Raw genomic sequence first — 15,340 nt, 5'->3', positions numbered from 1 at the left:
TTCCATGGCCATCCTATCAAACCTCAGCTCCCTCCATCCTTTTGTCCTGGTTTCTTTTTACAGTTCTCACTGCTACTTGAAAAAATTACATTAGACAGGCTTGTCTATTACTTGTCTCACCAGGAGGGTGGGGCTTTATCTCATTCACCACTATACCTCTAGCATCTAGAACAACTCAGGTATGTTGAATAAATTTCCAAAGAATAAATTAACCAAAGATATTACCAGATCTTGAAAGGTATGTCAAGATGTTAACATATCAAGTCAAAAACAAAAGGACTAGGTATGCTTAAAGTGGTGACTCTTTAGTTGGGTCAATCACTGGATTTAGTGCCAGTAACTATGTGCTAAGGAAAATAACAAATTAAAGAACGTGTATGCTTGCCTGATCTAGGAATTCACTTCACCTTAAAAAATAAAATTCCTCCCTAAAAATTGAACGATCCAGTTTGCCTGTTTCTACACTTTATTCCTTACAAGCCCCGATCGGGGGCTTGTTAAATACATTAAAGCATATTTATATAATGGAATTCTAAGCAGCCATTAAAAAAGATGTGATATAAGCATAATTATTAATATGAAAGTTTAGGGTGAAATAGCATGCAACATAATCCCATTTTCAGAAAAAGAAAATATCTATTACATGTGTGAGTGTAAACACATTCTCTGGAGAGATCTACATCAGAATACCAACACTGATTATCTCTAGGTAATGGGATTAGATTTTCGATTTTTATATATTTTTTATTCTCTGTATTTTCTCATTTCTCTAAAATAAACACGTATTACTTATGTGAAAAGGAGAAATTGTTTTGGGGTGGAAGACCGTAGTAGTGTGTGATGAAGTGGGTTTGCACACAGCACCCACATCGACCTCGTCCTCCATCCTTGGAGTGCTTTCCTACTCTGCAGACTGAAGAGTTAAAAACCAATTTCCATACACTACCAAACGTAAAATAGCTAGCTAGTGGGAAGCAGCCGCATAGCACAGGGAGATCAGCTCAGTGGTTTGTGACCACCTAGAGGGGTGGGATAGGGAGGGTGGGAGAGAGGGAGATGCAAGTGGGAAGAGATATGGGGACATGTGTATGTATAACTGATTCACTTTGTTATAAAGCAGAAACTGACACACCATTGTAAAGCAATTATACTCCAATAAAGATGCCAAAAAAGAAAAAAAACAACTTCCCAGACTCCCTTTGCAGAAAACCTAACGTAAGACTTGGAAGTGACAAGTAAGGCAGAAGCCATCTCCATGGCATGTGCAGCCAGGAAGAGGTGGCAGTTTTCTGCTTTCCCGTGTATGGTCACTGGGCACCTGCAGACAGTGTGGCAGGTCCCCACTCCCAGAACACAACCTCTGCAGCCTGTTCTAACGTCAGAAACCCCACTGGCGAACCCCTTGGCCGTTGCAGTAGTAGCAGTTGCCCTGGTGGGCCAGTTAACGTATGTTTTGCTGGAGTCTTTTCTGGGGACCCAAACTTGAGCCCATTTCTCCATACCTTCCAATGATTTTGTAAGGAACTAAGTAGTTTCAAAATTCCCAATATTAATTCCCATTCCTCTTAAAATAGCTAGAGTGCTTTGTTTCCTGCAAGTAAGTCATCAATGATACAAAAAAGGTAAATTGTGTATCATCAACTTTAAAAATAATGTATACTACACAAATCTATTTCAGAATGTGGAGAGGGCATGTGAGACTAACATACAAAAACGTGGGGAAAAAGGATCACTAAGTACACTAACATGTTAATGTAGTCATCTCTGGTGGTAGAACTATGGGTAATTTAAATTTCATTTTGCTTATCTTTAAGTTTTCTTTTCTTTTTTTTTTTTTAAGCAAAAACCTTAAAAGCCATGGTTATTTTTTTTTGAAACAAAAACAGAATCCTCTTACAGGAAAAGAGCAACTTCTGAATGTATCCTGAAATGTTTTAGGCAACTAGGATTAGTAACTAAAGGTATTAATCTGCATGTAACACTGTAGCACACACAGGAGTATGTATCGTGGTCTAAGTAGGGGAGCAAGTCCCCATGGTTCATGATCTCAGAACAAATATTTGTCTATTCTAGTGACACAGTCAAGCTGACTGCTCTCTGCTAGAAAAAGGGCAGCTATCTTGGGAACTAAACATATGAAATTGAGACTAGCCAGTATCGAGCTGTTGGTGAGCTTTCTTTGTTTAAAACAGCAGAAGTATATCCCTTAGAACTGGCTATTTTAAAAGGCATAAAACAGAACGGAAGTGCCTTCACCTACCCAATCATTAAATGAGATTTCAGAAAAGAAAGGGCAAAAGTGAAATGAGCAAATGACTTTCTCTTAAACATTTCTTTAAAAAAATTTTTTTCCCACATAACTAACACGTATTTCTGAATTGCTCTTTATTCCTCCATTTTCTCTACCCACTAGCTTCATGACATAGGACGCAGAAAAGGATGTCATACTTCTTTATTCACTGGCAGAAATTATCATGAAGGGTCACGATGCATTTGCAATCATCGAGGAAGCAGATAAAATAAACCATTCTTACTATGCAAATGCCTATCAAGGAATTGTATTAGAATTAGATTAATAAGAAAATATCCTTATATCTATTAACTCAGTGATTTTATAAAGCTAATTTTTATTTAGTTATTTATTTACTTTTTGGCCTAAAACTACATAAATTTATTCTCTTACAGTTTTGGAGGTCAGTCCAAAATGAGTCTCACTGAGCCAAAACTAAGATGTCAGCAGGGCTATGTTCCTTTCCAGAGGCTCTAGGGGAAAACCCCTTGCCTTGCCTTTTCCAGAATAAAGCTAATTTTTAAATGTCATTTGATACTAGCTACTTGTATTAAAAGTATCTTTCAATGACAAGTTTTTAATTTTCATGAACACTAATTTTAGATCTTTTATCGTTGTTTTCTGTCACCTAAGATATTCACCTCTGTTTCCTCTAAAAAGCTTTGTATTTTAGCTATCACATTTAGGTCTGTCATGCATCTCAAATTCATTTTTGTGAGGTAGGGAATCATGGTCCATTTTTTTCCATGGGGATATTTAGCTGTTCCGGCTCCATTTGTTGAAAAGATTTCCCTTCTCTGTTGGATTGCTTTGCTACCTCTGTCAAAAATCAAGTGACCATATAAATGTAGATTTGTTTTTCGGCTCTCTCTTCTATCCCACTGAGGTATTTGTTGATCCTTAATGCCAGTATCACACCGTCCTTGATTACTGGATACTACCTACTACAATACTCCTTGTATTGCTTTACAAAATTTAAGACTCTACAAAAGAGGGTATATAAATTAAGTTGAAATAAATGTATGGGCTCAAGATGAGCTTCAAATAATCCTTATGAAATCACTGTTATACTGTATCATGGCTTTGAAAACACTCCATAATCACTATCGTTTCCAAAGTGAAATATATTTACCCACAAATGAAAAACTACAAATTCTTCATGACCTTCAATTGAAATTACGTATGAAAAATATTTCATTAATTTTACTATTCAACTTCCCACCAGGTCTTCCCCACATTAGTTAAAAATACTACAGTGTAGTAAGCCTAAAAACAATCCTTAGGCAGTGTGCTCGGTGGTCCCGAGGATCTCTGTCTCTTGCTTCAACCGTGTTTGGACGGAACAGACCCAGGGACGCCCCTTGTTCCAGCCTCTGACCACCCTCCAACCTTTTTTCCCCGTCTTAACTTTTGGAATCAGCCACACAGCTATCCTCGGCCACCAGGGCCGGACAACTCCATTTTTTGAGCTTAACTCCTTATTATCCCATCAACTGGGAGCTCCAGGATTCCTCAGAATGATTCCACCCAGGTGGAGGCTGTCCTCCACGGCCTGGTCAACATGCATCTGTAGGCCTCCTACACCTACCTCTCTCTGGGCTTCCATTTCCAACGAAGCGTTGTGCCTCTGGGGGGCGTGGGCCACTGCTTCTGCGAATCGGCGGAGGAGCAGCGCGAGGGCGCCGAGCGACCCTTGAAAATGCAAAAGCAGTGCAGCCACCTGGCCGTCTTCCAGGACGTGCAGAAGCCGTCCCAAGAGGAGTGGCATAAAACGCAGGACGCTCCAGAAGCCGCTGTGTTCACGGAGAAGAACCTGAATCAGGCCCTCGTGGACCTGCATGCCCTGGGTTCTGCCCGCGCAGAGCCCCGCCTCTGTGACTTCTTGGAGGGTCACGCCCTAGATGAGCAGGTGAAACTCATCAAGAAGATGGGCGACCACCTGACTAAGCTCCGCAGGCTGGCTGGTCCCCAGGCTGGGCTGGGCCAGTATCTCTTCGAAAGGCTCATCCTCAAGCACGACGAGAAGCGTCCAAAGTCCAGTGGCCTTTGAGGAGCCCCTCTGGTGTCAGGTCTTCTGCCTGAAGCAGCTCTCGGCAGCAAGTAGGCACCTTTTTTTTTTTTTGCGGTACACGGGCCTCTCACTGCTGTGGCCTCTCCCGTTGCGGAGCACAGGCTCCGGACGCGCAGGCTCAGCGGCCATGGCTCACGGGCCCAGCCGCTCCGCGGCATGTGGGATCTTCCCGGACCGGGGCACGAACCCGTGTCCCCTGCATCGGCAGACGGACTCTCAACCACTGCGCCACCAGGGAAGCCCAGTAGGCACCTTTTTAACCACGCTGGAGCCCTCTCCCAACCCTTGGACCAAATGGAAACAATAAAGCTTTTTACAGGAAAAAAAAAATTCACGTGTTTGGAACTAGAGGATGCATACACAGTCTCTCTACATGTTTAAACTTTTCTATAATAAAATATTAAAGTCATGTATCAATTTCAGAAAGGTACCTAGTAAAGAAAAAAGATTATTTCCTTTACAAACATAAGTTTTATAAAATTTCCTTTAAAGTTTAACTTGGAAAAGAAGATTAAGAGCAAGAATACAATATTATTTTATAAAATAAAAAACAAATCAACTCCCAATTCCATTGCGGGCAAACGATAAATGGCTCTTGGAAACTACTGGGCTGTACTAATTTTGTTCAAATTGGCGAAGAAGGATCCTCCACCACCACCATCATCCTTTTTTAAAAAAAGCAGATAGCCTGAATTGCTAAACCCCCAATTCTTTATAAAGATACAGCTTAACAGCTTGAAAAAATGTTGCCAAACTGAGAGTAGCACCAAAAATCTTTAAGATTTACAATCTGTTCTTAACCTAAAATTTTGCTTTGATGCATAATACACCTTCCTGAAATAATTCTACAATACAAAAATAATCCCAGACACTGAAAAAAGTTTGCTAAAATAAAATTGGGATTTTTTTACTTTTTCTACTGGTAGCAATGAAAATCACTAGAAACTATGCTTTTTTTTTTTTTTTAAAACATTTATTTATTTATTTATTTTTGGCTGTGTTGGGTCTTTGTTGCTGTGCGTGGGCATTCTCTACTTGCACTGAGTGCGGGCTACTCTTCGTTGTGGTGTGCGGGCTTCTCATTGCGGTGGCTTCTCTTGTTGCGGAGCACGGGCTCTAGGCACGTGGGCTTCAGTAGTTGTGGCTCGGAGGCTATAGAGTGCAGGCTCAGTAGTTGTGGCACACATGGGCTTAGTTGCTCCGCAGCATGTGGGATCTTCCCAGACCAGGCCTCAAACCCATGTCCCCTGCATTGGCAGGCAGATTCTTAACCACTGGACCACCAGGGAAGCCCAGAAACTATACTTCTGTTCTTTTCAAATGACCTCCTTTAAAATCAAGCTTTTACAAATAATTGGTATAGAAGATAAAATTCAGTTTTTAAATCTTCAAATTATTTAGATATCAAAGACAGAAATACTGATTTTTTCATTAATGATGAGAAGAAACAAGAGACTCCATTTAATAGATCTGACATTTATAAATTTTAAGCATTTAACCAAGCTGGAAAATTGGAAAATTATAACAATTACAGGTAGAGAATATCATTTGTCCATTTTCATTACGGTAGTTCATTACGGTTCATTACGGTAGTTACCTATCCAGAGAACCAACAGGAGTTCTCAGATCCAATGTCATATAATGGGATTTCGGCAAGCGCTCTGAACACCACTTTTATTTAATATGCACCACATGCACATGATGCAGGCAGGGAGAGGTTATGAATCCATGCACTGAAGACGAGACAGACTGGGGCTATTGCCAAACGTGCGCTGAGTCAATTAGGATGTTGCTCAAATTTCTTTATACTTAATGGTTTCCTTGAAAATAAGTGCAGAAGCAGAAATGGGTACACATCCCAAAGCATCTTCTTCATTTGGTTTCCTGTGCTTTCTTTGCATTCTGTTTTTCTTTTGCCTAGAAATTAAAGATAGTATACTATAAAATCTTAAAAGCCTGTTCCAGTTCATATTAAAATGAAATGTGTCTAAGAGGGCATTCTTAAGCTAAAAAGCTTGAGATGCGTTGTTTGCAAGATTTCTAGAGAATTATCTTTTATAAGACTCACAACAGACTACTCCTGGACAATGATATAGTTATGCTTTGCGCTCAATAAAAAAGGATCATACTTGGTTTGCAGTTCTTTCTTACCTGAAGTTGAAATGTATTATTATAATGGTAACAATTTAAAAATACAAAATTACTCATCCTATAAAGTCATACTCATTCATAACTATTTCAAAACAATATATTTACATGTGTGCCCATTTCTCATACAAACTGAGTATATGAAAAATCCTATATTAATCTCTGCATATTTGAATAAATGAGTTTAACATAATAGTTTACATGAGTTTAACATAACTAAGGATTATATACCCATAGTGTTGATAAACCTCACATATAAGTGAGGTTTTTTTCGCTCATGTAAGACCAAAAAAATGTTTTCACAAGTTTCACTTGAACCTCGTAACAAGTATAGAGCTTGAACACAGTAATTCTATTTCACTTTTTAGCAGATGAGGAAGCCAGAGTTTACAGGTGTTATCAAACTTGACCAAGTCACACAGCTAATATAGAACAAAACCTCAATAGAGGTCAGACACATATTCTATAGCAGTGCTTCTAATGTAGAGACCAATGACTGTGTTAAAATGCAGGCTGAATTGGTAAAATGCCTGAGGATCTAAAGTTCTAGCAAACTCTCAGGTGATGCCAATTCTGCTGGTCCTCAGGTGACACTTTGAGAAGCAAGATTTTAGAAGACTAGAATATAATGTTCTTTCCACTATGGCACTTGAATCAGAAAGAAACAAATAAATAAGACTTCTGCTATTATACAATTAAGAAAAAAACTTCTTTAATGAGAACTATAATCTTTTTTTTATAATGCACTATAATGATAATATAATTATCGTACAACCGTATGATAAAATTAAGTGCAATGCATTAGAATATATTAAGAGGAAATATGTTATACGTACCATATAAAAATTTAAAAATTACTTGCATAAACATTTTTAATAACAAGCATAATTTGTAATTTGATATGTACAATTTCTCAAAGAAGTCTTCTGTTTCCAAATAATAAAAATACTATTCAATTTTAGATATAATTTGGAAATAAAAATATGTACCGCTTTTCTTAGTGATCTCTGAATATACAGGAAGTTTACTAGGATTAACAGGAATCAATCTACTGGTTAATGACATAAATTTTACAACATAATTTAAAAAGCAAAGACATATAATGCAGAGTATCCATACATGTATTAAACTATATAATTCAGATAAAACTAAGGGTAAGCTAAATAAGTTAAAAATAATTACCACCATTTATTGAGCACATATTATGAACTTGACCAATATTATCTCATTTAATCCTTAAGAATGTGAAGTGTGATTACCAATTTATAAATGAGCAAATAGATTCGATAATAAAGTAAATAACTTGCCTAAAAGCAACAGCTAATAACATAACAGCTAAGTAACATATCTGAGATTTAAACTGAAAGCCTGTATTCTGTTTTGCCTTTGTTGAAAAATAAAAAATACTGTATTTCAAAATAGCATGGAAAAAATGTTCACTGTTAAGAAATACTTTCCTTCTATTTAGTGTGCTAGTGAGATACTAAAAATTGCTGACTGAAGTCAGATAATTCTGTAATCATAGGTATTAATGTACATATTATTGCAGATAACTTTATTCTTCTACCTTATTTCTATTAAGAGATAGAAAAAGTAAGTTCTGCAGATTAGTTATTTATTACCAACTGAATTATAATGTCTTGGTAAAATATGTACAAAATTCAGTACTGTGCTTTGAATCCCCCATAGCAACAAAATCTGTGATTCTAAATTATGGTAGGTTATTGGTGGTTATTAAAAACCTGGGATAGACAATGATTCAGAAATACATAATAAAGGTTGAGATAAAATTTTAAAAGAATTGTAAATGTATCTGAATAAAAGTTTTACAAATGAAATCTTAATATAGCTGATTTTATTTTATATTTTAAGGAACAGATTTGGTATATGGCACAAGAAGTTTATAACTTTATATTTTTAGGTTACCTCCTGAGCAATCTTTATGTAATGTATACTCAATGAACTGATCAGATAAGACCAGAAGCTTCATAGAACAAGAACACTTACACGGCAATATCTTAATCTAATTCATTAAAGCCGCATGCTCTTGGGAAAATCAAAGTCCTCACTCTTTGTTATTTTGTAAAATGAAGATTTCCACAGGTCAAATACTTCCACACCATCACAGGCAGTCAGGACCTGCCTCCAATTACTCAGAAATCTGATCCTGGATGGCTTTAGCAAGTAGCAACACTGCCTAGACTAGCCACATCTTTTCTACGTTCACTTGGCATTGGGGGGAAGGGGGGGATTTTTGACATAATAATCCATTTCTGAATTCTACATGTAATTCTTTTCTTAGAAGTATTACTTATTAAGTAATGTTCACTACTAAAGTCTTCATATTGGATATAACTGTAATCTTAATCTATTGTTTTTTTAATTTTTAACATTTCCATTTACCAGCAGAAAGTGATATTTCAATATGATATATGATTTCTTTTTTCAAAATAAGATGAACAAAAATATATTTGTGCTAAGGAAGGTGATTATTGGCAGAAATTAAGCATTTAATTCTAACCACAGATTCAAAATTTGTGGACGTGAAATTTTAAGTGGCATAAAGCTATTTAGGAGCTACCCTGTGATCCCCCAGAATCTTTAGCATGACTTTATTCTAGCACTTATCAGAATAATACTATGCAGCACAGTACTATAATCATGTATTCCTTTCCCCAACTAAGTTGCTTAAGACAGAAAAATGTGTCTTAATTATGTGTATATCCACTGATTTTAAGAGACTGCCTCAAATATAGTTTCAGCTAGATAAATGTTGGATAAATAATCAAAACATTTCAAAAATTTTAATCAAATAATGAATCTGAATTCCCTTCAGAATCTAGGCACATAAAAGATACTGCATATACAGTATCTTTCTGTATAGTGTCTATACAGAAAGAAATATATCTCAATATTGCTGTACAATATTATTAGTCAAAGAACAAGCAAGTCAGTAACTACCCTTTCAATAAAACAGACATATAATGTCTTTGTATTATATTCAATAGAACAAATGCAAACACAAGAAGAGACTGAGTTGGTATTCCACTAACACTAGGCATTCATATACTGCCACCCTGTGTCCAAAATAATGTGAACTAAGGAATTATGGTTCTAATGTAAAAGCTGAAAAGCTATTGTACTCTATCTATGCTTTTTAAAAAATTATGGAAATATACTGTCATTAAAATCAAGTAAGAATGGTCCTTTTCTTAATTTGCCCAAAAAAGTTTACTCACAGGCCAATTTTAAAGCACAACATATGTATTTAAAATTTCTCTAATAACATTTGTCTGGTCCCTAATAATATTTATTTATACTTAATACCTGATACATCATACAATTGAGCATAACAGTCTATATTTCATTTTGTTTAATATTTTCAACAGAGAAATATTTCATAGTGTTTCATACAAAGAATATAATATCGAGGTACTCTGTTAACCAGGCAATTCTGAGGATCACAGGACCCTAACTGTTAATCTAAAACTTTAAAAATCAGTTTCCCATCTTGGACTTTTATGATTTAACACCCTGAGATACATGAATAGAAAAACCTATATGGAAAAGAGAAGACTTAGCAGTCCTCTTCTAAATTTTCTTAAATGTAAATTTTTACATTTAATGCCAAAAGTTGAAGCACATGTTCAGGATCTAGATAATAATGTATATATGAAAACCTTAACTCACATCTTGTATTATTTAGAATTTATGATGATATCAAACAGCTGGGTTGAAATGTATCTTTGCTTCATGAACTTAAAAATAAGAAAAAAAAACCTACCATGTATTCTGGTCTTTAAGTTAACGGTCCAAATTTTTCACTAACCTATGCTAGTTTTCCCTCAGTGGAAAGAGTAATAACTTAGGAATAAGAAAACCTATTTCTTAGGCTAGGTTATGTTTTTTCCCCCTTCATTCTAGTAGTAAATTTGATGATAATTCAAATTTTTGCTAAGTTAAATAAGAAAAATCTATTATTTCAATAACTAAAATTAATAATTTGTTTTCAGCTAAGGAAAGAAAAAGGTTTTACATTTCATTCTAATATAGTACAACCTGAATTCCTGACACTAAGGATTCTGGAAACCTAAAGCAGTAATGCAATTCCTTGTTTTTATTTTGCAATATTAGATTGAACTAATGTTCCTCTAGATGAAAAACAGTAAGTAAGAGCAAAAAAAATGAAAATAAAAAGCTTCAACAAATTTTATCTCTTCTCAAGCCAAAAAACATTTTTTGGAGAATCTAAATCTAATTTAAGTATTCGCCAGTAAAATACTTACCTTTTCTACTAGTGGTATTAACTGCTGGTGTTCTGCTAAAGTCTTTAACAATTCCATAATGAACGGCAGATAATTATGCTTCCTTCTGATATTTTCAATCTGAAAATAAAACATATATCAAACCACACTAACTTTGTATTTTCACTAAGTTTCTGATATTTTAATTTTTGCCTCCAACTCAAAATAGTAATGGAAGAAAATCCTCCATTCCCGTAAAAAAAAATATGAGAAATAATGAGACTTCCATTGCGATTGAGAATAAAGACTAATTACAATAAAACATATGGAGAGAGTTCCCTGGGTGCTGCTTCCTACTCTTGGCTTAGCAAATAACAGAGGGTTTTTAAAAGTCTAATCTGAGATAATTTATGAAAACTTAACTTATGAAAGCAAACTTAGAGGGACTTCCCTGGTGGTGCAGTGGATAAGAATCCACCTGCCAATGCAGGGAACGTGGGTTCGAACCCTGGTCCGGGAAGATCCTGCATACCGCAGAGCAACTAAGCCTGTGCGCCACAACTACTGAGCCTGCGTGCCACAACTACTGAAGCCTGCATGCCTAGAGCCTGTGCTTTGCAACAAGAGAAACCACTGCAATGAGAAGACGGCGCACCGCAATGAAGAGTAGCCCCCATTCACAACTAGAGAAAGCCCACTCGCAGCAAACAAAGACCTAACACAGCCAAAAATAAATAAAATTAAATCTTAAAAAAAAAAAAGAAAAAAGGAAAGCAAACTTAGAAGGCCCACGTGATAAATTAACACTCTTGCTACTATGTAAATAAGGCCATGCCTAATGAGACCAGCTTTATTGTGTGATTAAGAACAATCTTTCTTTGACATTATTTTTGACCAAAAGCAAATAGACTGTAGGGACTGTCTGTGCTTCAATGGAAAACTGCATTCTCTAAAGTATGCTCTCCCAAGTTATGTGATTGCAACCTTTCACTGTCTGGTAGAGGTTCAATTTACTTCCCTTCCCATAGGGGAAGAAAAAAGTTTCCATCTTTTGTGAATTCGTTTCAACATTCCTATACTTCATAAAAATTTGAGCTTCTTTGACTTCTCTGAAATAGTTGTGACATCTTACAGGTCTGCTCAATTAATGAACTAACTAAAATTTTAACGTGTTCATTTTATATCAGTATGAGAATCATTTTATTTTTTTGAACAAAGCATTCTCCAACAATGTAGAAAAGATTCTAAAAACTTAGTTTTATTTTAGATAATTATTAAAAATTAGTTAATTATGTAACAACACTGCACAAGAATATATGAATAATAGGTAGGGTTTTTTTTATATCACATAAAATAGAAGATAACATTCAAGTTTTCATCCCTTACTTTCCTGTCACCATATATTCAGCCCTCCTTTTTCCTGCCTGAAATACTCTGGAGTCAGTCCCTACCACTTCCACCTGAAGAAATCCTACTAGTCCAAGGTCCACGTATTCTAAAAATCACATTGCTGGCTGTTAAGTGTGTTGCAAAGCAGTATCCTGACACTGTGGTAAGCAACAGAAAGAAAAAGAACAATCCCTGCCTTCAACTGAGCTTAAAATGAAAAACTGCTTTTTCCACTGTGACAAACATGACAAATTGAATAAGAACCATTTCCAAAGTCCTACAAAATTCGAACTTTCCTTCACTCTTTTCACTCTCTGAAAAAAGCTTATCAGGCGGAGCTTTAAGATGGCAGAAGAGTAAAACGCGGAGATCACCTTCCTCCCCACAAATACATCAGAAATACATCTACATGTGGCATAACTCCTACAGAACATCTACTGAACGCTGGCAGAAGACCTCAGATCTCCCAAAAGGCAAGAAACCCCCCACGTACCTGGGTAGGGCAAAAGAAGAAAGAAAAAACACAGACAAAAGAATAGGGATGGGACCTGCACCAGTGGGAGGGAGCTGTGAAGGAGGAAAGGTTTCCACACACTAGGAAGCTCCTTTGCGGGCGGAGACTGCGGGTGGCGGAGGGGGAAAGCTTCGGAGCCGCGGAGGAGAGCACAGCAACAGGGGTGCGGAGGGCAAAGCGGAGAGATTCCCACACAGAGGATCAGGGCCGACCGGCACTCACCAGCCCGAGAGGCTTGTCTGCTCACCCGCCGGGGCGGGCAGGGGCTGGGAGCTGAGGCTTGGGCTTCGGTCGGAACGCAGGGAGAGGACTGGAGTTGGCAGTGTGAACACAGCCTGCAGGGGGTGAGTGCGCCACGGCTAGCCGGGACGGAGTCCGGGAAAAAGTCTGGAGCTGCCAAAGAGGCAAGAGACTTTTTCTTCCCTCTTTGTTTCCTGGTGCACAAGGAGAGGGGATTCAGAGCGCTGCTTAAAGGAGCTCCAGAGACGGGTGCGAGCCGCGGCTAACAGGGCAGACCCCAGAGATGGGCATGAGACACTAAAGCTGCTGCTGCCGCCACCAAGAAGCCTGTGTGCCAGCACAGGTCACTATCCACACCCCTCTTCCGGGGAGCCTGGGCAGCCCGCCACTGCCAGGGTCCCAGGATCCAGGGACGACTTCCCCGGGAGAACGCACAGCGCGCCTCAGGCTGGTGCAACGTCACGCCGGCCTCTGCCACCGCAGGCTCGCCCCACATCAGTACCCCTCCCACCCCCCGGCCTGAGTGAGCCAGAACCCCCGAATCAGCTGCTCCTTTAACCCCGTCCTGTCTGAGCGAAGAACAGATGCCCTCAGGTGACCTACACACAGAGGCGGGTCCAAATCCAAAGGTGAACCCCAAGAGCTGTGCGAACGAAGAAGAGAAAGGGAAATCTCTCCCAGTAGCCTCAGGAGCAGCGGATTAAAGCTCCACAATCAACTTGATGTACCTGCATCTGTGGAATACCTGAATGGACAACGAAACATCCCAAATAGAGGAGGTGGACTTTGGGAGCAACAATATATATATATTTTCCCTCTTTCTCTTTTGTGAGGGTGTATGTGTATGCTTCTGTGTGTTATTTTGTCTGTATAGCTTTGCTTTTACCATTTGTCCTAGGGTTCTCTCTGTCCGTTTTTTCTTAGTATACGTTTTAGCACTTGTTATCATTGGTGGATTTGTTTTTTGGTTTGGCTGCTCTTTTCTTTCTTTCTTTTACTACTAAAAACATTCTTTTTTAATAATTATTTTTTATTTTAATAACTTTATTTTATCTTCTTCTTTCTTTCTTTCTCTTTTTTCTCCCTTTTATTCTGAGCCGTGTGGATGACAGGGTCTCGGTGCTCCATCCAGGAGTCAGTGCTGTGCCCCTGAGGTGGGAGAGCCAAGTTCAGGACACTGGTCCACAAGAGACCTCCCAGCTCCACGTAGTATCAAACGGTGAAAATCTCCCAGAGATCTCCGTCTCAACACCAAGACCCAGCTTCACTCAACGACCAGCAAGCTACAGTGCTGGACACCCTATGCCAAGCAACTAGCAAGACAGGAACACAACACTACCCGTTAGCAGAGAGGCTGCCTAAAATCATAAGACCACAGACACCCCCAAAACACACCACCAGACGTGGACCTGCCCACCAGAAAGACAAGATCCAGCCTCATCCACCAGAACACAGGCACTACTCCCTTCCACCAGTAAGCCTACACAACCCACTGAACCAACCTTAGCCACTGGGAACAGACACCAAAAACAATGGGAACTACGAACGTGCAGCCTGCAAAAAGAAGACCCCAAACAGAGTAAGTTAAGCAAAATGAGAAGAGAAACACACAGCAGATGAAGGAGCAAGATAAAAACCCACCAGACCTAACAAATGAAGAGGAAATAGGCAGTCTACCTGAAAAAGAATTCAGAACAATGATAGTAAAGATGATCCAAACTCTTAGAAATCGAATGGAGAAAACACAGAAACACTTAGCAAGGACCTAGAAGAACTAAAGAGCAAACGAACAGTGACGAACAACACAATAAATGAAATTAAAAATTCTCTAGAAGGGATCAATAGCAGAATAACTGAGGCAGAAGAACGGATAAGTGACCAGCAAGATAAAATAGTGGAAATAACTACTGCAGAGCAGAATAAAGAAAAAAGAACGAAAAGAACTGAGGACAGTCTCAGAGACCTCTGGGACAATATTAAATGCACCAACATTTGAATTATAGGGGTTCCAGGAGAAAAGGAAAAGGACTGAGAAAATATTTGAAGAGATTATAGTTGAAAACTTCCCTAATATGGGAAGGAAATAGTTAATCAAGTCCGGGAAGCACAGAGTCCCATACAGGTTAAATCCAAGGAGATTATGCAAAGACGCATAGTAATCAAACTATCAAAATTTAAATACAACGAAAACATATTAAAAGCAGCAAGGGAAAAACAACAAATAACATACAGGGGAATCCCATAAGGTTAATATTTCAGCAGTAATATTAATATTGATATTTCAGCAGAAACTCTGCAAGCCAGCAAGGAGTGGCATGACATATTTAAAGTGATGAAGAAGAACTTACAACCAAAATTACTCTACCCAGCAAGGATCTCATTCAGATTTGACGGAGAAATTAAAACCTTTACAGACAAGCAAAAGCTAAGAGAATTCAGCACCA

At 38.1% G+C, this 15,340-nt stretch overlaps 1 protein-coding gene and 1 pseudogene across 2 annotated transcripts in view; one reads left to right on the top strand and one right to left on the bottom strand.

Moving 5' to 3' along the window:
- LOC115867716 (ferritin light chain pseudogene) overlaps positions 1 to 4,340 on the top strand; it is a 48,953-nt pseudogene extending 44,613 nt beyond the window's left edge.
- Positions 4,341 to 5,312: 972 nt separating this feature from the next.
- The window catches only part of UCHL5 (ubiquitin C-terminal hydrolase L5), a 47,429-nt gene continuing 37,401 nt past the window's right edge, over positions 5,313 to 15,340 (bottom strand). For both annotated transcript variants that reach the window (XM_030884123.2, XM_030884124.2), the window contains exons 10-11: positions 10,796 to 10,894; positions 5,313 to 6,278 (exon numbers count right to left, since the gene is read on the bottom strand). In XM_030884123.2, the coding sequence (XP_030739983.1) occupies positions 6,234 to 6,278; positions 10,796 to 10,894 (144 nt within the window). In that variant the 3' untranslated portion in view covers positions 5,313 to 6,233. The remainder of the gene's footprint in view (positions 6,279 to 10,795; positions 10,895 to 15,340) is intronic.

The sequence above is a fragment of the Globicephala melas genome, chromosome 1 (assembly GCF_963455315.2).
Source record: "Globicephala melas chromosome 1, mGloMel1.2, whole genome shotgun sequence".
NCBI classification, from domain to species: domain Eukaryota; kingdom Metazoa; phylum Chordata; class Mammalia; order Artiodactyla; family Delphinidae; genus Globicephala; species Globicephala melas.
The sequence above is the reverse complement of the archived record's forward strand: the minus strand, read 5'-3'. Positions and strand labels throughout refer to the sequence as shown.